Consider the following 23,391-nt stretch of genomic DNA (forward strand, 5'->3'; position numbering starts at 1 on the left):
TTAAAATATTATTTGGCTTCACCTTATCAGTAAATATGAATTGAGAAATTTTTTAAATTTAAGTTAATTTTAATTTTTTTATTAATTTTAAGTTGTTTGAGGTGATGAATAAATATTTTATATAGTATATCATTTAAATATTTTTAAATAATAAATGGATTGAAAAATAATTTTTTAGTTATAAAACATCATTGGCTGATTTTTGAGTGATCAAAGAATCACCAAAATCTATATCAATAGACAGCGCGTTATTTTTTCTTTGACATGCATGTGCGCGTGTAAGGACTGATGTATATGCCAAATCTCAAAGAAATGCTCAGCTTACAAGGTAATTTTAATATGATCCTTATTCTTTTTTTTTTCAATCAAGCCCCTTACATGTTAATTCCCAACCACGTCCTTTTTTTTTTTTAATTTGCATCCTCAAAACATACTATATTTTTCATTTTTATTTAACTTGGTAAAATGTTGGTTGAATGACTTATTAATTTAAATCCTAACTCGAACTAAGTTTTATTTTAAATTATTTTGGATATTGATTTCGTGAAATCTAAGTAACTTGAAAAGTTAACTTGATGAATTATATAATAAAACTTATGAAGATAACTTTTTCAAGAAAAGTTAACTTGATCAATCATATAATAAAACTTATGAAGATAACTTTTTTTTTTAAATTTTTATTTAAAATATTTTAGAATTGAACTAGGTTGAACTTAAATGACACGGTAACTTGGGTTCTAGGCCGGGTCAGAGAACGGGCGGGTCATATACACATGTTGGTTTCATGAATTTACATCTACCCTCTTACTCGGTGGAGTAGTTCACTCGAGTCCATTTCTTTCTTTATGTTTTCAAAAATTTAAAACTGGCTAAACTCCCGCCCTTGAAAACGAACACATCAAAACACAATATCTCGCTCACCCTCTCTCTCGCTCACAGCAATGGCGGCGTCTGCGGAGGAATCTTCTGCTCTAATCTCCAAACTCGAATCTCCATCCATTTCCACACCAATCTATTCTCAGTTCTCGAACTACCTTCTCCCATTCACCGATCTCTCCAAAAAGCCACTAAATAAAAACCAAACCCTAACCCTAACCCGATCTCTTGCCAAGCAGTTCCTTCCATTCGTAAACCGCTGCCTTTCCATTCTACCCAAACGCCTCTCCGATCTCCTCAACTCACCCTCCTTCAAGCAAGACGATGGCGGAATCCCCGAACTTGTCACCGAATTGTTCGATGCTTACCGGCTCTGTTTGGATTGCTTGGAATCGGTGGCTTCGCAGCTGGCCGGTAAGCCCTACGCGGTGTATAGGCAGAGGTTGAGGCTGGCATGTTGCTTGGATGCTTGGGGATTGTACAGGGAGGGTGAGAATGAAGGGTTTCGGGTTCTGGAGAGGCTTAGGGGTTTGGATTCGGGACCGAAGTCGAAAAATAATAGGAAGAAGAAATTAGGGGAGTATTTGCCTGTTTTGCTTGAGGATGGGGATTTGGATTTTGCGAAGATGGTTGTGGAGGTTGCGATGGCTATTTTGAAGTGCGTGGCGTTAGGGCAGAGTAAGAATGATGAGGATTATAAAAGGGTTATTGGAATGGTACATGAGGTTAAACCCTGGTTCAGGTGTGTTTGAGTTTTTAATTTTCTTAAAGCTTAATTAATGTTGATTGAATTTAACTTATTGTAGATGCTGGTTGAATTAGTGGATGTGAAATTCACATTTTGTTTGAAGGAAAATGTGGCTGATATTTATTGGGTCCGTATTGCTGACTAGTATATATCTAAATGAATGTTTTAGCGTGTTAGATGCCAATTCACATGAGAAGTTACATAGGATGCTCGTGACCTACCTGCGGAAGTGCACCCAGTTTCTCGCAGGGGAGCTAATGATTTTTGATGGAGGTACCGTGTGCGCTTTCTGTACAGAAACTTTAAATGAGTATTCAGAGTCGTCTATGAAGGATCAAATTTACAAGGTAATCTAGTAATCTATGGTTGATGTATGGCCACACGGATTGCTGGGAGATTTTTGTGTCTCTCTAATTGGTTTCTGGTTTGCAGTTTGCTCGTCATATCTGCTCTGTTTTCTTCCTTCAAGTTGATAGATATTCAGTCAAATTTGACATACTGATGTGTGTTTTGGACTCACTTGCCCAAAAATGCAAGGTAATTTGAACACGTATATCATTTACATTACCTAATTGATCACTGGCATTTTGTTTGTTAACTGTTAAGGCGCATGCTACCTTCGAACACTTTTCCAGAACTGTTTCCTATTTAATTTTTATTGTAGCAGAAAGTCCATGAAATTGGCAAATGCCTTGATTTACTCTACTTAGAGAGTTGCATTTTATTAGAGGTGCAAATTGATTCATTATCTGGTCCTAGTTATTGTCTGCCTTTTGTTCTTTTCAGTTGGAGTTTGCAGTTTTTATGCCAGGATAGAAATGCTCTCTTGCTACTTGTTTTGTTCATTTCATATGAAAGATATGTTGGGTGGCCTGTTCTGTAGGTTATCTATTTAGAACTTTGTCGCAAGATAAATTTAATATTTGTTTTTGTCAAGGATAAGCAGTCATGATATTACCAATCATTGAATATATGGAATATGAACTTTGAGCTAGGCTATATTTGACTTTACTTGCTCTTCTCCTTGGTGAATGACGAGTATGATTTGCTATGTATTTCTAATTACTTTTCTTGAAAATAAATCCACAAGATATATTTCTTTTCTGTGTATCTTTGAGTAAATTTGAAATTACTATCCAAATCTGGAATCCTGATAGTTCTTGAAGTTAAAATGTACATCATAATGAACAATACCTTTTCATTTTATGATTTGGAAGTTAGTTTGCAAGTGGATTATTTAGGATATTACTAAGGGTGAAAAGGAGATGTGCTGAGCTGAATACAACGCTGATCAACCTTGGATAAAAAATTTAACTGCTAAACATGTATTGTTTTGCCTTAAGCTATTCTTTTAGCTAAACGCTCCAGCTCAGCTTGTCAAACATTTATGGAGCTCGGCTGCTTAGTTCAGGCAGGAGCTTTAGATCGGATTCCAGTTCATTAGTAGTCCTACTAACTTTGAATTGAATAGCATATTTAAATCTGCAAATGTAGAAGGAGACTTGTACTTTTTTTGAGTGGCATGTAGTGACATACACAAAAGTGAATATATTCCATCAAGTATCTTAACTCATGATTTTGTGACCTTGCCTTTTAAAAAAGAACACAGGACCTTTACCAGAAAATTAGTTTGTGAAAAAAAAAACAATAAGAAATAAAAAAAGGAATTATTAGTAATGAAGATTGACAAAATTGACATTTATCCATTAAAATCTAATTAATCAAGTAAACCTTGCTAAGTCTAAATTAAATGCAACATCTATCAATGTTTCAAGATTCTAATTTAGAAAAACATATTTATCGCACCAAAAAATTCCCTCCTCACCTTCCATTCAATCTGCGTGGAGGAATTTCTTGCTTCATTTTGTTAGCTATACCCCTCAATAAATCCGAGAGGAGAGATTTAGTCTTTAAAGAAAACATTTTCCTTTTCCTTAAAAAAACATATTCTTTTAAGAAATAACAAACCATTTTGTTAACTGCATGAAAGCAGTGGCAAGTGATAAACTTAACTTACAATCTTGGGGAGGAGGAAGTGGAAGTGTTGGATCTGCTAAAGAAGAATAAAACACAAAAGTGGAATTTTAATGTATCAAGGAAAAGAATTGGACTACCACAAGTAATCAGTGAACAACGAATCTCTAGTGGTTTGAATGTGCTTGTTTATCTGCTGTAGAATATGAAGTCAATGCTGGATATACATCAGGATTAAGGGAACTTTGTTCCATTGCACTGAACACATGCTTCATCAATGGTTAAAGATGATGGAGGGATTGGCTTTTAGCTTTATACATGCCATGATGAATATGACAAAAAAAATTCAATTACCTTTATGCTCATGAACAAAGTGAGTTGATCTACATATAGCTTTCTGATCGGCTCATTTTTTGAATGAGCTTAAAAGTTGCTCAAGATTGGCTAGGACCAAGCCACAAACAGAGTCGAGTTTGAGTTTAACTCAAACTACTCAGTTCATGTTACACTCCTAGATTTTACTTAATTTATGTATCTAAGCTCTGTCTGGAGTGAAGATATTATTTTGAACCTTTTTTTTTTGGCAGGTTGAAGTGGAAATTTGGGGAACAGAATTAGTTGAACTTGTCGCTTATTGTGCAAGTAAATGTCATGCTGCAACCACAATTTCTTGTAATACTTTTGCAGAATTCCTAAATGACTTAGCTGGTGTTTTCTGTCAGGTATTTGATTTAGTTATAGGCTTCCATCTATTGTACTTTATGCAGCAGTCACATCATTATGTGGATGTACTTGTATATGCTTTGAAATTTAACTTGCATGGCAGGTTATGACACCATTGGAAATGATAATCAGACTTTATGCCATTGGATTGTCCTTCATTGATCATAATGCTAAGTCCATGATTGGTGATGTTATGCCATCCAAAGGTGCAAAAGATGAGCATGCAGTTGGTATTCTTGAAGGAGTTACACTTCGCAATTTAGCACCCGTACTTGGTTCCTTACGGAGCTACTTTTATGATAATTGCAAAGAGAACTGTGTGTCATGTGGGATTGACTACCAAGATCTTGCTTCTGATATACATTTAGATTTTCACCATGGAACCTCAATAAATTGCACACAAAAAAGTAGAGAGGTTTATCTACTGGCTTACTTAAATGTGCTGAAGTTCCTCTGTAAGCCGCTTTCTGAACGCGTGATCTCTCAGAACAAGCAGATAATTTTCGAAAGCGATGTTGCTTCTCTTTCTATGATGCTGTGCAGTATCCAAGAAGCATTTCATCAGTTCAGTGACATTGTTTTATATTTTCACAGGTAATTATGTATAATTTTCTGCATCTTCTTTTCTATAAATAACAAGAGTAATATTTGCATCCTCTAGCAAGTGAGTTCATCTTTTCCATTTCATTTAGAATCTCACAAAGGGTATTGTGTTTGATTAAATATATATTTTTTTCTTTTTCTAGGAGTAACATTACTTGTTGCTTGTGTCTGTCAATATTCAGTCTGAAACCAGGAGGATAGTGCCTGTTGGAGAACCCTATCTTGAGTGAAGTAGAAAAAACAGTTGGAGGTGTATTAGAATTGTTTTATCTCTATAAGATGCACAACTAGCCAATTAAACTTATTTTAGGATTAATTTTTACCAAGGGATATTATGTTTTTTCATTCCATTTCCTTTCTTGTTTATACCACTTAGGTTTTTGTGCTACACGAGTGTTGATTTATTTAGCGAGTTTTAATCAGTTCCTATACTTCTAGTTGCATTTATTGTATCCATCATATATAACAAAATGTGCATCAGGACCTTCTTTTAGTGATATCTTTTAAACTTAATAGATGAGGAGCCAGCATGTTGCTACACATGACTCCCCATTTTCAAATTTTAACATTTCTAGTGCATAATATATGCTGTCTCCCCATGTTTGTTAAAGAAAGGCCTTATTGGAGATCCTGTTAGTTGTCTCAAGGATATACTAGATGCAATTAGAAGTTAAATTCTAGATTTGAGGCTAGCTTGAAAGTATAACTGGTAGATCAAAGTTGGGTCCTCTGTAATTAATTTCTTTGTTTTTCCCCTTTTCTTTTCTTCTCCTTCCCCTCCTGTCCTCCTTTCCTCTATATCATTTGGTCCTATACTATTTAAACCTATCCATGGATGGAACTTTGACTGACATCTTTAGCTACCAATATTATCTAGCATTCTCTGAATAATTCTAATACATGGGTGCAGAAACAAATCTAAGAGGGAGGCAGCTGGTTTTGATGAGAACAAGATGATTCTCACTGTATCTGTTGCTACTTTCATTCTATCCAGCAGAACAAAACACAAGTTGCAGGTTCTCTCTTTCTTGTAAAATTAAAAAATCCAAAGTGATTGCCATTCACTTAATAATGAACTACTGATCCTATATAATTGAAGGACAATATGTTGCTTTTCAAAGTTTGATTTTGCTGATGGGTTTTCCCTTTCTTATTACAGAAGAGTGTTCATCTCATTAAGCAGATCATTGCTAGCGAATGGATCCAACCTCAGGGGTTGAAATATATATCTGCTTCCCTATACAGTGTTGGCTTACTTTTGTATAGAAATAAACAAGTGAATGAGGTAATTTCTTATGGATGTGATTTCTAACTTGGAAAACATATTGGCATTAACTTGATATCGTATCTGGCTAATAAACTAAAAAAATTTAAATTATAAAAAGCCAATTCCGCTTTCATTTCCTTTTGTTTGCATGATGTTATTGGTCTTTTTGCAAGAATGCTTAAATAATGGTGCCAAATTTGAATTTCATTGAAAATCCAGTGGTTAAGAAGTGCATTGAGGATGCAGTCATTTCATCATATTTGCTTTAATGCTATGCTACCACTTGTTTATAGTGCTTCTTTTAGAGTTCAAAAGACATTTGTGAAGGTAATACATAAATGTACCTTATAAAGGTACATGCTGCTGTTTGAAAGTGTGCCCTGTGTTTTGCTGACACATTTTTGGTGTAAAGAAAGCGGTTGAGGTTACTGGTGTCACTTGACCTCTTAGGGACCTTGAAATGGTACCATGCATCTTGAATTGGTTACGTTTTGCATTCTGAGATTACAGCCATGCATGGCTGGATTGCCAAAATTGACAAGCCAATTTATAATTTAGGTTTTGTGCGTGGTGAAAGGTGTGAGATAAAGAAACAAAGGGAGAAGAAACATGCTTTTGTCAAATGGCTTAGAAACACTTTCCTTAATTAATGTGAAAAACATGCCGTGCTTCTTTTGGAATTTACCTCCTAATGTTTGACCAAAATAATTTTAAGGGGCACTCCTAATCGATAAGACTGCCCCGTACATGCCACAACTAATCTAAATGGCTTTCCCTGTGGCTTACAAGTTCCATGAACCAGTAGATACTGTGTTCCAGGCATATACTGTGTTCCAGGCAACTGTGATATACCCAAGGTAACAATTACGGTGGGAGTGGTATAAGGAGAAGAGATGTGGACTGTTATCTGATGGATTAAATCATTAAAGGAGTGTTTTGAGTTTAGACATATGATCATCTGGATACATGGAAAGCAGGTCATGGAGTAAACTTCATATATGCATAGATGTGCACGTTGATTACTATTCCTTTGGTATCACCTGGAGAAGATGTTCTTGTATGCTTAATTCTCTTGCATCAAGAACCCTGTTTTATTACCTTTTTTTAAAGCCTTCTTTTATTGATCATTCATCTTTGCAGGCTTTGAAGCCATTGGAATTATGTTGCAGAGCATCATGGAAATGTGTCAAACTTCTATCTGAGATGTCAATGCAAAAGTCTGAAGGGTTTGCTGGTGATCTTTCAGAAGATGCTATTCTGGATTTTGTCACAGAGGCATGTAACCAAACAGTTTTTCTTTTGGATGTTCTCCATAAATCTGGCAGTCTTAGGGTGAAAAAGATCATTGTAAACAGTCTTGAAAATTGGTCTATTGCTGAAGATTTGTTCAGAAGGCTGTCAGGTCCTGTACCTTTGGTGAAACAATGGGTGAAGGTAGCATCTGCAAGATTCCAATTGTCTTCAGTATGTTTTTTCCTTTTTTTTTTTGGCTGTCTAAATGTAGTTTAATTTCCAGATGCAATGTGAGAATAATAAGAACATGATCGTGGATTATGATGCTCCAACCTTGTACTGTATGCTATCATCGTCTATGAGAGTGTCAAAGAGGACAATTGGTAAAATTTTACAGCAGGTCTGAGCATTTTTCATGTTTCCCTTTTGACAGATGTTATCAGTCCATTCCTTTTGCATTTTTTTATTGTGGATTAAGTCTTTTTTACTTCTCACCATTGGCTTTTCTCTTCCTTTTCTGTCCCTAACATTTTCAGGAGCTTCTTGCTTATGAAGAAATGTATGCTGTGCATCCTGAATTTTGTCAAAGAATGCAAATGGAAGTCATAGATATCCTTTTGAAAGATGTATATGTCACAGATAGTCATTTGCAGAAATCAAGAGTTTTGATCAGAAAAGGACGGGCACTGAGGTCCTGTGGTTCTGAAGGTTTGGAGGACTGTATACAATGCTTGTCAGAAGCAATCTCTGTCATTGTGAGTTTTTTGGCCTCAATGCATGTTTCTTGCTCTTACCTTCTCTTTGGTTTTTGATTTTTTGATAAACTTCTTACTTCTTTTTCATGATTAAAGGTTCAGTAGATGCTCTTTGCTCTGTACAATGATTTACTTACATACTCGCTTGAACAGAATGATGAATCATGTAGCCATGGAACTCCTGCCTGCCATCATTTAGCCGTGACATATTGCCTACGTGCGCTATGTACCCAGGAAGTGGAACCAAACTCAAAGGTGTTAATCATAAAAGGCTAGTTCCCTGATTTCACTACTTAAGGCTTTAATCATGCATATACACAATTGCTAATGAAGCTTTCTATTATTACTAAATGTTTGCTTGGTTTTCCTTACTATCAGCAAGTCTTTCAAGATATCAAAGCTGCCTTGGATCTTTGGTTAAGCATTCCAATCCCAGATTATGGCATTGCGTACGATGAGGGTATCATGTCGCCTGACAGTGCACTTTTGTTTCTGTATAATATAGTTGACTTGTTAGCAATGAAGGTATTTTTATGATCCTGTCGTGTTCTTTTATCATTCTTTACTTTCCAGCTCATAGCATCATTGCTTTATCTGTTCTTTGTATTCAGGGTTCTATGGAATTTCACAATGACATATATAAGTTGATGATTAGATTGTTTGAATGGAAGAATGTCCAACTGGAGATGTGCTTATCCATTTTGTGGGAGAGTAGAAGGCTTACCCATGCTCTTTGTGTTTCACCTGTAAATGATGCTTTGATAATGACCTCACCAGGTTTTTCTGGAGAACAATTTAGGTCTATTGATTCCTGGATTCATTGTCTAAAGGGGTCCCCACCTTTATTAGTTGGGTTCCAACAAAACTTTTCATATCTATTTACAAACTTTCATTGCGACCCTGACAATCACAAACCTTACAAGTCTGATATCACTGTTGATGATGTTAAAGAAGCTGCCTTTAAACTCATTTCAAGTGTAAGATTTCCCCTAGAACCTAAGTTGCCTCTTTCATTAATTTCATAATCTGTCGTGACACAAAACTGTTAATAGTTTTCTATTATTCTTCTAATAGGTTCCTGCCACAAGCTATTCTTTTTTCATTGCTGGACATCTTTACTATGATTTGTGTGAAAGACTTATTGCAAATGGGCGTTTGTTTGAGGTAAGGGAGCAGTCTCTGGAAATCTTGTTTCTTGATTTACTGAGACCTTGATTTCACTTTTTTGATTCTATTCTGTGCAAAACAGCACACCTAATTTGGATGACTTTGTATTGAATAACTACATACCAGGATGGCCTACTATTTCTGATTTCACTTTGTCCTAGTATAGGATCTCAATTAAATTGTTTTGTGGGAATTCATGATATCTTCGTGAAACAAGAAAATATCTCTTGTTTTAGACCAGTCAAAATTGTAGGTGAAAAATTAGTGTAGACTGTTAATTGGAGTGTGCAAAATAGTAAGTCATATCTGGATTAAGTATGGGAGAAGTATGCTTGGAATGCAAAATGTATATGCAACCATAACATTACCATAGTTTTATGTAGACATCAGCAACATTGACAAAGAAGGGCATCAGGGGTGTAAGTGAAGCATGTTAGATATTGCAATTGCAAAGGTGATTCAGTAAGTGCTTTGAGTGGGTCTTACAAAAGAATGATGATCATCATTCAGGATGGAATTGTAACTCTTCACCAATACATAGTTTGATTCATATGTTGCATGATGAAAGTGGGTTATTGAATAATTCTTGAATCTGTCTGCCCAAAACTTAGTCTGGCTATAAGCTAAAAATGGCAGATTTTGTTGTTTGTAAATTTCAAAACAACACTGAAATGGAATTGTGCCCTTGAAGCACTTGTTCAGCATATTAGACCAACTTTATGTGAATCCTGAAGCACTTCTGGATATTGCTTTTTTTGGATATAGCTGCTATCACAATGCACATATAATTGTTTTGAATTTGAGCACTCATTAGATCTGCATGTGAGAGATGTAAAGCACCAAATTCAACCTCGTGGACACATGGGTTGTCAGGAATAGCAGTGATTGTTCCAATGTAATGTTTATAATCAAATTTTGGTCTTTTGAATATTACATGCTCCTATTAATTCATCTTAATTCTGTTTTTTCCATTGCAATTAAAGTGCTTTTGTTCTTATACCATCTTCCTTTTCTGGTGCCCTACACTTGTCCTATTCTTTCAGTTGCATTTTCCACCTTGTACCTTATTTATGCTATCATCTGTTTTGAGTCACTTGTTACTAAAGCAAATGTCCACCGTTTTGTGGCCTAAGTAAGTTTATTCAGCTTTTATAAAACATGTCTCAAAAGTAGCTTGTCATGTTTGTCTCAGTTTGGCTATTTTGTTTTGGTAATGTAAGGCATGTTAGCTGTTATCCACATACACTTGTGTTATTTCTAGCCTGAAATTGTTTCATTGTTATCTTTCTGTGAAATTTGACTGTTTATGTTGTAAATGATTATTAGAGAAAAATGGTCAGGCATCCAAATGGAATCATGATAGTAGTTAAGATAATTGGTAAGCATTTGCAAATAGCAACAGAGATTGACCATATTTTGATTTTTTAATATGAACAAATCAATAAACTATAGAGTTTCCTTAGCCTGCACGTATGTATGTCTAGAAAGTCCCACTTTTTTCTTCCATTTCTAGAAAATGGATGGGAATGGTTTGGGAGAAGTGTATCTATTAGGCTCTTCAAAGTTGAAAAGCCATCCTGTAATTCCAAAAACGAATCATATTCTGCTGTCCCACAAGGTTCACAGGCTTCTTCCTATAAGATGCTTAGAAGTTACTATTTTTCTCAATGATATCTCGATTTTGGTAAGTTATGATTTGCCCTCTTCTCTCTCCATCGTAACAAAACCACTCTTTATACTCTATCTGCAAGCCTGTGTTTCTTTTTGTTAAAGCTTTGCAAATAACTTTGTTTCAACTTATGCTCCAGTTCACTAGTTATGCTCTCGTATACTTTGTAAATATGGCATTGCTTCTTTTTCTGCTTGTTTCAAGAAAGTAATTTTGTGCACTACACCCTTATTTTGGTTCCATAATGGTTAATAGTTAATCTTGATGTTTTAATGCCTCATGCTGCTCATATGATTTTAATTTTGACTATTTTTATCTCATGTTTGAAGGCACTTTCATATGCTAAAGAAGCTCACCGGTTGCGTACTAAACTCTTTAAAGATAAATTTATGTATACTGTTGAGAAGCAATCAGAAAACTGCACTGGAGCTGGCAGTGATATGCAGAAGCATACATATGGTCTTTCTGATGTAAGAATGCAAAAATCAATTGCTTGTGAAGTTTGGTCATTCGATACCCTTCCACAGGACATGGATGCCTGTTATCTTAGCCCATGGAAAATACTTCAGTGTTACCTTGAAAGCACTCTCCAGGTCACCCCTTCTTTGACCATCACCTTTCTGACCTAGAAATTTAAGGCTGATTCTCTTCTTTGCATAGAGTTTATTGATTTTCTTTGGATTCCTTGCAGGTTGGAACTATCCATGAATTAATTGGAAATGGAATTGAGGCTGAAATTTTTTTACGGTGGGGTAAAGACATCTCCTGCTCCCAATGCTTGCCGCTATTTATAGTTGCCTTTTCCTCTGTTTTAGGTATGAACTAATTAAGATCATGCTACCTGTTTCCCTGTATTAATTTCTGTGTTACGTAATAAATTGTTTAGTTTATCCTCTTACTATATCTGTTAAAACATCAGGTAAACTGTACTGCAACAAGGGGTCTTGGGATCTGTCAGAAAAGGAACTTCAAAATGCCAAACACGTTTTGGTACATGGCTGTGCAGATTTTTCTTGTTTAAAGTGTGGATTGATGCTTGAAGCCACAATTGATCAACAACTTGGTGATTTATCCCATAGTCTCTTTAATACAACAAGGAGTATAGAGAGACTATCTCTTGCTGAAAGGTTGTACAGATCAGCCCTAGACAGACTAGGTCATCCTGAATGGAAAAACTCTGTTAGCTATTCCAAAGATGTGGAAGAAATTGAGGGAGCTTCTGTTTGTTTCCCTACTTGTCAGGTGGGGCCTAAATTGAAGATGGAAAGTCAAAAGTGTAGAAAGACTAAAAAGGCAACAAAATGTTTGCTAAAGGAGCAATCTTTTGTAACGGAGCACAATACTAGATCAACTCGTTCCAGATATCATTCTTTTCAGAATCAGAAAGTAGACAGTTCTGCTGAGGTACAAGTCGGCCCTTTAAATCAATTGAAAGGAAACAAAACATGCGATATAGTTGATCCTAATGGTCAGAGGCAGTGTATCTCTGGAAGAAAGAGTTGCATGGTTGATTTGGGGTGTGAAATCATTTGCATTTGCAATGGAAAGAAGTGTTGGTTTTGCCTTGCGAGGGAAGTTAAGGAATCTGGATTGTTGAGCAATTTCATATATCTGAAATGGGAGTTTGCTCGTAGGCGGCTATCAATAAGGCTACTATCTGGCATTGGTTAGTGGAAGCTGAGTATTATTTATTAGTTTGGTCATTGTTGCACGCACAAGAAATCATAAAATTATAAGCTATGATAATTCCTGGTGTCATCTCTGAATTATCAGTTTAAGGAAGTAGTCTAATTTTAGTGGATTATTTTGGTCCACTCAATGATCACTTAAAGAGTGATGCAGAAGAGTTGAGAATTGATCCTTCAACAGAAAAACAAGGACAAATTATTTGGGATATATGAGTGGATGGGCATTTGTTGTGGTACTGAGAGTATTAAAGCCTAATGATTAAATGACATATATTGACTCTTGCTTGCAGGTAACGCAAGAACGCATAAGGGATGTTCTGGTGCTCTATTTTAGGGTCTACGAACAGTGTTTAGAATAGGGATTTTGCGTAATTTAGTTATAATAGTTATATAGGATTGATGGGGTATGAAGGTTTGGATGTTTAGTAGTTCAATGTAGATGTTTGATGGTTAGAATATAGAAGTCTGTTTTCTAGAAATTGTAGAAAGATGTAGGGAAACACCACTTTTCCTTCATAGGTGGTTTTCTAATCCTACAAAGACTTGGACTCTTGAATAAGAAAATACTTTTCCTACCTAAACCTACTTAATTATGGACTTCTTGCCAATGAACTGTAGCTCATCAGTCACTAGTGTCCCTCCTGTCCCCCAAAAGGTCTTGAGCTCAAACCTCACTTTCGTAACCAAACATATTTTAGGACTTGGTTAAAACTAAGAGAAAAAAAAAACATAAAAAATACTTAGATCTAGATAATTTTGAGCAACTTTGAAATTAGAGAAATACCCTTGTATATGAATATTTCACACAACACTTCATGTGTTCTGATTATTTTATTGTACACAAACATATCAAATATCACACATGCTTCAATATTTTTATGGGTGAATCATGTATGGAGCTTTGTTTGTGAGTGCGCACTTACATTTTTAATGTCATTAGATTATTCTATGAAGTAATGTAGTGTAGTCATAGTGGTCAAGTAGATACAAGATTTCTTTAGAGGTTTTTATAGCAAGAAAAATGATACAAAAACTTCAACGTGGCATATTTGTCTAATATGAAATTATTTCACAAAGCATTTCCGGGAAAGGTTATGAAACTCTTTCATCATATTGTATATTTGTTCATCCATGCTGATAGTAGCACACATTATACATGTAAATACGCACAGTTTTTCCCAGCTAATATAAGGACTAACTATGACCTTGATATATATGGAACTTCATTCGTTCTTTCTTCACTCTTAATTTTTAGATCCATCCAATATTATCTATGGTGTTTAATTTCAGGAAAATGCCTGGAAATTCAAGGCAGATTTCATGAAGCACATGAAATTATTTCACAAAGCATCTCTGTCCTAGTCAGCCGAAACCTGTTTGCTCATGCTCGTGTTCCATTCACTTTCTTGCTTGATCTAGTTGGGAAAGAGTTGCCAGGGGATGTATTCAGTATAGAGCGTGCAGCAGTACTTTACGACATATCTTGGTGTTCTCTGAAGAGCTACTCCTCAAAGGATAATGGGTATTTGTTTTAATGGATACTTCCATTTTGCATCTCCATTTCTGCATGTATCTCAATGATTCAATGACTCCCAGGGGAAGAGATCTTTTTTTCATTAGCTTTTCATCTTGTTTTGTAATCTAGACTAAAATCCTAGCCTACTTAGTAATCAGTTTTATAGCTTGGTGTTTGTTATAAGTCGGCTTTTTAACTAATTGACTTACTTTTGTCTTGATATAATATGCTCCAGGACTATCTGCTGTGATCTATACCATGTTCAAGTACCAAAAATAGTGTCTTGGTTGATGCTAGCATTTGTACTCTGCCGGCAGGTTCCTGCAGTTCTTCAGAAGGTCAATCTGTTTTTTTTTTTTTCCCTTCACATTATTAACCATTTCTATTCACTATTCTCATTAATTTCGATTGGTTTTGTTGCTTTTTTTTTTCTTTTTTTTTATCCCTTGGTTTTAGTTCTGTCTTTATATGTGTGATGACTTGGTAAAGGTTTTTTTGGTTCTTTGCTGGGAAAAATGTTTGACTTGTTTAAGGTATAAGGCCTTCAGATATTGTGTTGTGGTCCTATATGTTGGACTTCCAGTTACTCTCCTACCTTTAATTGATTAGTTGGAGTTGGGCTAAGCCCTGTTTTTGTATTTGATGGCTCAACTCCTCACAGGAAGTTTCATGGGTTGTCTTTGTTTGTTTGGGATGATAATTTTGAACTGAACCATTCAAGATCAGTTTAAGAATTTCTGATGCTAACTGAAACAAAATTAATAGAAAGCTAAGCTAATTGAATAGAGCGAATATTGTTGGTACTGTTTAGTGAACTGTGGTTTGTGAAATCAAAAACTTCAGTCCAGGTGAGGTTAAATTTACTACTCAATTAGGATTGTTTATGCTTGAAGGCTGCTTTAAAATTTTAAATGCTCACAAAATGTTTGCGTGGTCCAATATGTAATGCCTCACCAAACCAAGCTTATTTTTAATTGAAATGTTCACAAAATGATTGTATTAGCATTGGGAACCACATGCAGACATTTTGGAACCCTTCTAGCCTATTTTTAATTTTTGTCAATTTAGTGTTCAGGATAAAAAAGAAGCTTTTTGACCTCAAAAAATCTTGATTCTTTGTTAGCATCTGTTAATACCTCAAAATACATTTTACGGGGGGTTTTGGTCTTGGTCTAAGGTTGACCCATTGACTAATAGTTAAATCAAAAGGAGGCTGACATATGGGGCAGCATTTGCCCAATAAATGATTGTTAAAGGACTTAGCTGACCAAGTTAGTTGTGCAAGCCTTATTTTTCAGCAATCCTGATTGTTCAAAAAGAAAAACTGCGAAAAACCTTTTATTATATGAGGACAGGATAATAGAATAAAATTACTTCATCAGCCACAACATAGGTGGTCCATAAACGTTAAGAATCAAATTTCAATATATATATTTCAATTAAAAAGACATTATATTATGCTCAACTCATAAAAGACTAAAAGCTATTTGATTTGAATGAAACTTATATAAATTAAAATTTAATTTGTAATGTTAGGGGCTCCTTATTTGGGATGACAGGCATATTTTTCATTCTAATGAGTTAGGGAGTTTGGTTTTTCTAGGCTTCTGAAAGTCATAAGGGAAATGGAACCAATTTTCTTGAGGTTTTGAAATGCCAAACAGAGCCATATAAAGTGATGACTACAAAATAGACCAAAGGGAACCAATGAGATTGTTTTCTTGTGTGGGATGAACACTCCTAATGCTAGTGCAGCTTCTGTTTTCATTCTGACTGAAGACAAGGAGACTTTCTAATGTAACAAAAGTTTCCCTGCTCCATTAAGCATGAATAAAACAACAATGCCCAACGATCTCTTTTCTGTAGGTATGATATTTATGAAAAAGTCTGGTCTTTTTTATTGGAAGTACGTGGACTGTTATCATAATAGGGGAATCCAAAACAACAGGACCTGTTATAAGCATTTGTTTTCCTTGTAATTGATTATTCTGAATATGGATAGTAGTGTGGATTTTCTAGACTAATTTTGCTGACATAAGTTTGCAGAGGTTACGGCAATATTTTACCATGAACTAAGTTTAATCAAATGCATGTTTAATTATATGATGTGACTCCATTGAGGTTTTTTTTTTTTTGTGTTATGGGTTATATATTCTTTGTTGGTGGAATGACTATCACGCATTCCAAGATGCTAATTTTGTAGATAAGTTTCCTATCATCTCATTTTCGGTCATGTATTGGAATGTTGCATGAGGAATTTTTGGGAATATGTGGATGCTTTTAGCTAAACAAATCCTTTCTTGGGGTTTGTACACCATGAATTTGGTTTAAGATGTGGGATTTCTTTTTGCAATCATGGTTTGCTTCCATGCTTGCAGTTGTGGTGTCATTGGGCCATCGATTGTGTTATGAATTGTTTTTGTTGTTGCAGCTGTAACTTGTAAAAAAATACAGATAACTTCTACACAAACCTAAAAATTTAAGACTGCAAAATTTTCACAGCATATATAACATTTATTACTCAAAGAAAGATAAAAATGATGTTTCTAGTGCAGTCGCTGTGATTGTCATGTAATGAAAGTTAGAGCTGCTATGCTATTGAAACGAACATCACCAAATCCCACTGGCTATAAAATCCCATTAAATATTTCTATTCAATCATTGGCCTCTTCTAGTGGACCTAAAAGGATCTCTGCAGTTGATATTCAGTAGTAGTATATTGAAGTTTTTCTAATTTCTACGGGGCACTAAGCTTACCGTGGTTGGTTTTATGCTCTTAGATGATAATGCACTTAATCTTATTGCAATCAAATCTGAACATTATCTTGGATTTGAAGGAGAGCATTCTTTTACACTAATAGATGAAAGCAATGCAGAGGTTATAGCAATCACTTTTGATCAGAATTCTGGTTTTTTAATGGACTTGGTATGTCTGATCATTATAATCCGAGTTTGTCTTTCCTTTTATCTTAATTTCACTTGTTGCTTGCAGCTCTGGCTTTACTTGTGTTTCCTTTTATGCCATCTTGAATTGTTGTTGACTTGCAATCATACTTCAACAGGTTTCCAGATTACTTTCAGCTATATTTGTACTTTCTTCTTCTAGCAAGACATTTTCGTTGTCAAATTATAGCAAAGTTATCTCAGAAAGTCATTGGGCTTCATTTTTTCATCAAGCTTCTCTTGGAAATAACCTTAACTTTCAGTTCCTCTCAAATACAACTCTGAAACATAAAGCTCGAAACTTTGCCGATGATCAGGTAGACCTGCATGCTTATGATTTCACTCTTCAGCTGGAATTGCTTTATTTGATGAGTAGCTTCTTGAAGAAGTTTAAGGTTTATGTTTTTGTTTACCTTACTTTTTCATGGTTTATGTGCCAATCAATTTGAGATGTCATTGGTCTCTCCATACTTTGGTTTAGAGAGTTCCAATAAAAACTATGAAACTTGTTTAAGTTTGTATGGAAACAATTCCTGTTTTGATTTCAGTCGTAATTTGTTGCAATCTACATCAATGATTTGCTTTGTTCAAACCATGAAAGAACTCAAACAATTAAGAATAAGAAGCAGCACATTCTCTGTGGTATGGTGTGTTTTCTCAATGCTGGCTCCATTTATGTTTCCATGTTTATTAGGAAGTAGATGATTAATTAAACCTCTTTTGTGTAATTCATATATCTTCACATATGCATGGAAATATCCTCTTTTAGATTTGCATATGAATATGCAAGCTCTTTGTTTGAGTCCAACTCTGTTCCTTTCATTTTTTTAATAGGGAAAAAAATTGGGAAGTGCCTTGTTCTGTTCGAGTCCAAGATTGCAGGGTGATGGAGTGTTAGGTTTTAATGTTGGTGATGGTTAAAACTAATCCTAATGATGGGCCTACTTTTCACCATGATGAGTGTTGTCTGTTTCAGTAAACTTGCATTAACATAAAAGTAATTCTAAAGATCTAAAGGTGCAACTCTAAACTGCTTAATTTTAATGGTCTGAGCTGTCTTGTTTTTTGAGAGCTTGGTTCTTTTCAGGAAATATATATATTCTGTAGTTTACCGGTTGATGGTGTCAAAATGCAGATCTAGAAATTAGGAACCTGTGCCTTTGGTCAAGTATCTCAACCTTCGTGTTGATTGTGCACATGATTGGCATATTAATAGCTCATGCTTTTTCACAATTTAATAATTCTTTCTTCAGGGTTCATGTGTGACTGCTTCAGCTTGGGAAGGAGCAGAAACATGCAACTTACCAAGGTTTCTGCTGTCTTTTGCATACTAAAGCTTTCCATGGTTCTAAGCACATTCTCAGATACCTTTTGTTCATGCTGCAGGCTTGCTCCTGAGTCTTTTCAAGATTTGGAACAGTTTGTGACAGAATTTTATTCAGGCCTTCCTTGCACAACAATCATTTGCATAAGTTTAATCGGAGGACCTTGTGCAAATTTATTAAAAGATCTACTGCAATATCCTTCATGTATTAGTGCGTGGATGTTGTTGTCACGCTTGAAGTTTAAGAGTCAGCCTATTATGATGCTTCTACCTGTAAATAAAGTTTTAGAAGGTACACTGATTAACACATGTATGGATAGCTGGAATTCATGATTTTCACACACAGTGCTGAATAATTTGCAACAATTTGTCAGAAACTTCAGATGATGATTGTGCTATGTCTTGCACTGGAGAGTTTCTTGCGAGCAACAACTTGGATAAACACTGGCATTGTCCCTGGGGTTCGACAGTGGTTGATGATGTGGCTCCAACATTTAGATTTATATTGGAGGAGAATTACTTATCTTCGTCAAAATTTCCCCTGGAAGACACAAAAGAGAATAGAAATTTATGGTGGATGAAGAGAAAAGAGCTTGATCATCGACTTGGCAAATTACTGAGGTAGTTTCTATTGCATTTTTAAATTGTTTGTCAGTTTCATGACTCAAACATAGTCAGATTAGGGATAACAGCATAAATAGTCCTAAAACTTTGTATACTTCTTGATCAAGTCTTAAAACTTTTTTGTTAGGTTTATCTATTCAAGCATTTTAGAATTTTATCAAATCCACATGGTCAGTTAAATATTCTAGAATTTTAAATTTTTTCTCTAATCTGCTAGTGGTTGCCTGTTAGAAAAGATGTTGAAGGCTCACATTGTAACTCATTATTATGTTGACGTGCTTAATTTAATGAGGAATTAATTTGCCTCCTTGTTGCCACAGAAAAAAGAGTAAAATAAGATGCGAAACTGCAAATTCAAGGACAATAATCTCAGCCTTGGTCTCTTACCAAAAACCAATTTCACCCTTCTAAACCTGAAAATTATAAAGGCCACTGAAAAAAAAAGACATAATTCCTGCAACCAGTAAGATTTCCATATCTTGATAGAACACAGACATTTAAATAAACCATCTTGAAATTCCAGAAATCAATCGCATAAATCTTCTGAAGTATTGACAAATGGAAAGAACAAGCTTACTTCAGGCTTGTGTGAGGCCATCTTGAAGCTTCAAAGTCTAACTGTTTTATCAGGAAACAGACTGTTTTTTGGTTGGGATTTTTGCTATTAGAGTGCTGCCATCTTCTAGTGATAGCACTAGTGATTTTTGGTGGGAGGTTGATTGTAAAATATTGTGCATTGACTAGTTCTCATTTGAATTATTTTATGAAAAACAAACACGCGAAAATCCATCATTCACTTTTCTATTAGGTGTATTTTTTGCAAAACAAATGCCCGTAGCTGAATATTCCTTGTCACAGTTGTATATCAAATTAATCTTCACTAATTTTCCATGTTGGGTTATGACTTGAGCATTTAGGAGCCATGTAATATGCTTTCAACAAAGTCCACTGCGGACTTACTTTGCCATAAGGTAAAATGTTTAGATGCTTTATTGACACCAATTTAGTTTTAGGACTCTAGTAGGAATCTTCAAAGTTTCTTGGATTTTTTTTCTGGTGTCTGATAGAATTTCCTGTTTGGCTCAATTAAGTTAGCTTTAGTATTAAGCTCTTATTAGTGGCTGTTGATGAACTCTGTTAGATAGGCCACCTATACATATGTACATCTATATAACAGCTTTGGAATTGTTTCTTAAAATTACTTGATATTTTATCTTGGTTCTAACTCAATATGATGCTTTTATGAACCAGGAAAATTGAAGGTTCATGGCTAGGCCCTTGGAGGTGTGTTCTTTTAGGAGATTGGTTCAACTGCTCACGCCTGGATTCTATAATGAAGAAGCTGGTGCATGATTTGAAATCCAAATGCAAAATCAATACAAATGAAAGCTTTCTTAAGGTTATTCTTCAAGGTGCAAGACATTCTTTCAATGGAGAAGCTTGTATTTCACAATTAACGTCTCTTAAAAAGGGTTGCTTCATTGTTCAAGCTGGATATTCAGAAGAGAAAAGGTGTGAGAAATTTTCTGAAGTGTCTGAAGGGGCCACGAAACTGTCTGACCTTGCTGTCCAATTGGTATATGATGCTGTGAATGAGCTTCAAGAAGAAGAGTCCACAATTAGAGAACCGGTAATTTTGGTGCTTGACTATGAGGTGCAGGTGGGTCTTTGTTGGGTTTTCCCTTCCCTTCCCCCATCATTATGAGATTGAACTTGACTATCGTGTCAATTTTTCCATCTTTATAACTGTGATGGTAATTTGCTATATGATTGTTGAGTTCTTTGTAAACTTAAATGCAAGCATGCAAACAGGAAGGGTTAGCTTTAAAAATGAATGACGGGGTGGATTGTTTCTTCTGTATATAATTGAGACTGGATACCTTATCCATTAGGTTTACCATTAGAAATTTGAAAGGTTCCTCTATGATATGTTCTGTGAAGTTATAACTAATCTGAAGTATAATAGATGATGGAAACAACTCTATTGAATGCCAGTCTAGATGAAAAATACATTTCATTATATTGTTATGTCATCCTGCTGATAAATCAGTACACAGTACACAATATTTTGCAAAAGAATACTGATAGTTCTCATCTTTTCTAAAAAAAATAATTGGAAAGAAAAGGTATTGTAGGTAAACTATTTGTAGTTTTGATTCGTGAACACCGCAAAGCTGTTTATCTCCTATTATTAAACAATGACTAATCAAGTTGACTTCAAAGCTGAACTGCAAACCTTATAGCTGGCTGACTTGTAACCCAGCCTTTAGGGCAATGGGTCTTCAGATATTTTCCTGTCATGCTTCATCAGTGGAACTGCCATCCAGGTTACTTTAAGTTAGATAGTATTTGATAGATAGTTGATTTGAGTGATAATTTGAATGTTCTGATATTGTTTATATATATCTCTTTATCTGCAGTCCTTATGTGGATACGAACTAAATCTATTTATACTGACAAGTGTCTCCTTTCAAACTTTGACTGCATCCCTTTGGAGTGGATTTGAGTAATTTGTATTTCTTTCTTGTGTGCTCTTTTGTTTCATTTATAACTTGTTAGACTGGTTGTTATATGCAGATGCTTCCATGGGAGAACATTCCGATACTAAGAAACCAGGAGGTTTATCGAATGCCATCTGTTGGCAGCATCTGTTTCACACTTGATAGAAGATGCCACCAACAGGAGCATGTTGAGAAGATCACTACTGCCTTCCCTTTGATAGATCCCTTGGATGCATTTTATTTGCTGAATCCTGGTGGTGATCTTAGCAGCACACAAGTGGAGTTTGAGAACTGGTTTATAGATCAAAATTTGGAGGTAATTTCTTCTTGCCATGAATAGCAAATTGCATACTTGATAATATATGTGCAGAAGTCTCTGGTAATATTGGAAAAGCAAATTGGTAGAAATCTTTTTCACTCCTTTTTTTTCCCTGAATTCTTTCTCCAAATAATGTTCATTGAAATCCATTCAGGGGAAGGCTGGATCTGCACCCACTTCTGAAGAATTGTCCTCTGCCTTGAAAAATCATGACCTCTTTATATATTTTGGCCATGGAAGTGGTATGCATGTTAAATATATTCCATTGTGTTTTCTTTACGTTGTGCATGGATAAAAATAGTTACATTGCAATAATGTTGATTCTGTGACGATGTCTTGTGTAGGTGCACAGTACATTTCCCAGCAAGAGATTCAGAAACTGGAAAATTGTGCAGCTACTCTTCTAATGGGATGCAGTAGCGGTTCATTATCATTAAATGGGTGTTATGCCCCCCAAGGTACTGCGCTATCGTATCTACTTGCTGGTTCTCCTGCCATTGTAGCTAATCTTTGGGAAGTGACAGACAAAGACATAGATAGATTTGGCAAGGCTATGCTTGATGCTTGGTTAAAGGAAAGATCTAGTGTTTCCTTAGGATGCGATCAATGCAATTTAGTAGCTAGAGAATTCGAGGCAATGAACATAAAGGCTGGTAAAGGTAAGGCAAAGAAAAAGGTTCCAAAAACAAAATCTGCCGGAACATTTGATGGCGGTGTTGCATTAAATTCTTGCGACCATAGACCAAAGATTGGAGCATTCATGGGTCAGGCTCGTGAAGCTTGCACCCTCCCTTTCCTCATTGGAGCATCACCAGTATGTTACGGAATCCCCACGAGTATAGGGATAAAGAAAAGATATATAGCAGAGTGAGAAACTGGCTGGGGCTTTGATACGAAATTCAAATACCAAGTATCGACTCCTTGCTTGATTTTCAACTTGTGATAATAGAGTTCAATCGAAGTAAAATGCTTGTCCCCAGCCAAGATTTTAGGACACATAATTTATGGAGTCCTTGAAATGTTTCCCCCATTTTTTTATCCCTCTTTGGTAAATGTAAATCTGCCTGAGTTATTGGATCAATTCCTGATCCATGAGCAAGGCAATGCCTTTGGATAGTGTAGATAGATTAAGGGAAATTGCTCGGTTTTTTGGTATTTCTATCCGACTTTCATGATCATGCCTATGTGGTTGGTTGACCAGTCTAGCTGCCTTCCAGCTATCGTGTCATATCTGATTCCGCTTCAGAATTTATTTTAGTTTTATATTATTTAATATCATTTATGTTTTTATTTTGAAGTTTAATAATTTTATGAATACATTATATTTTGATAAATACAGGAGTATGAAATGTATTTTTGTAATTTTTTTAATTAAGGAATTTTTTGTTTTTTTTCCTGAAATTTTGAAGAAAAAACAGGTATATTTAATATCAAATTAGTATTTATAATGTGAATTTATAG

The 23,391-nt window shown here is 35.2% G+C and overlaps 1 protein-coding gene across 1 annotated transcript; it reads left to right on the plus strand.

The window, feature by feature from the left end:
• Positions 1-848: 848 nt before the first annotated feature.
• ESP (separase) lies at positions 849-23,158 on the plus strand. Its single transcript, XM_011010393.1, has 27 exons — positions 849-1,618; positions 1,794-1,971; positions 2,057-2,161; positions 4,186-4,320; positions 4,425-4,915; positions 5,835-5,940; positions 6,084-6,209; positions 7,332-7,625; positions 7,708-7,824; positions 7,961-8,179; positions 8,333-8,434; positions 8,558-8,704; positions 8,791-9,156; positions 9,254-9,343; positions 11,345-11,608; positions 11,707-11,830; positions 11,935-12,681; positions 13,994-14,225; positions 14,455-14,557; positions 17,282-17,479; positions 18,416-18,471; positions 18,549-18,778; positions 18,861-19,107; positions 20,362-20,770; positions 21,688-21,927; positions 22,085-22,172; positions 22,275-23,158. The coding sequence occupies exons 1-27, from the start codon at positions 942-944 to the stop codon at positions 22,799-22,801; spliced, it is 6,618 nt and encodes a 2,205-aa protein (XP_011008695.1). The 5' UTR covers positions 849-941; the 3' UTR covers positions 22,802-23,158.
• The last annotated feature ends 233 nt before the right edge of the window (positions 23,159-23,391 follow it).

Source organism: Populus euphratica, unplaced genomic scaffold (assembly GCF_000495115.2).
Source record: "Populus euphratica unplaced genomic scaffold, PopEup_1.0 scaffold477.1, whole genome shotgun sequence".
NCBI classification, from domain to species: Eukaryota; Viridiplantae; Streptophyta; class Magnoliopsida; order Malpighiales; family Salicaceae; genus Populus; species Populus euphratica.

What these genes read in the sequence shown, in the direction of transcription:
- ESP (XM_011010393.1), top strand. Translation starts at nt 942, where the DNA reads ATGGCGGCGTCTGCGGAGGAATCTTCTGCTCTAATCTCCAAACTCGAA. An exon ending in GAAACTTTGCCGATGATCAG is followed by an intron (nt 17,480 to 18,415) that starts GTAGACCTGCAT and finishes TTCTTTCTTCAG; the next exon opens with GGTTCATGTGTGACTGCTTC. An exon ending in TTATAGATCAAAATTTGGAG is followed by an intron (nt 21,928 to 22,084) that starts GTAATTTCTTCT and finishes AAATCCATTCAG; the next exon opens with GGGAAGGCTGGATCTGCACC.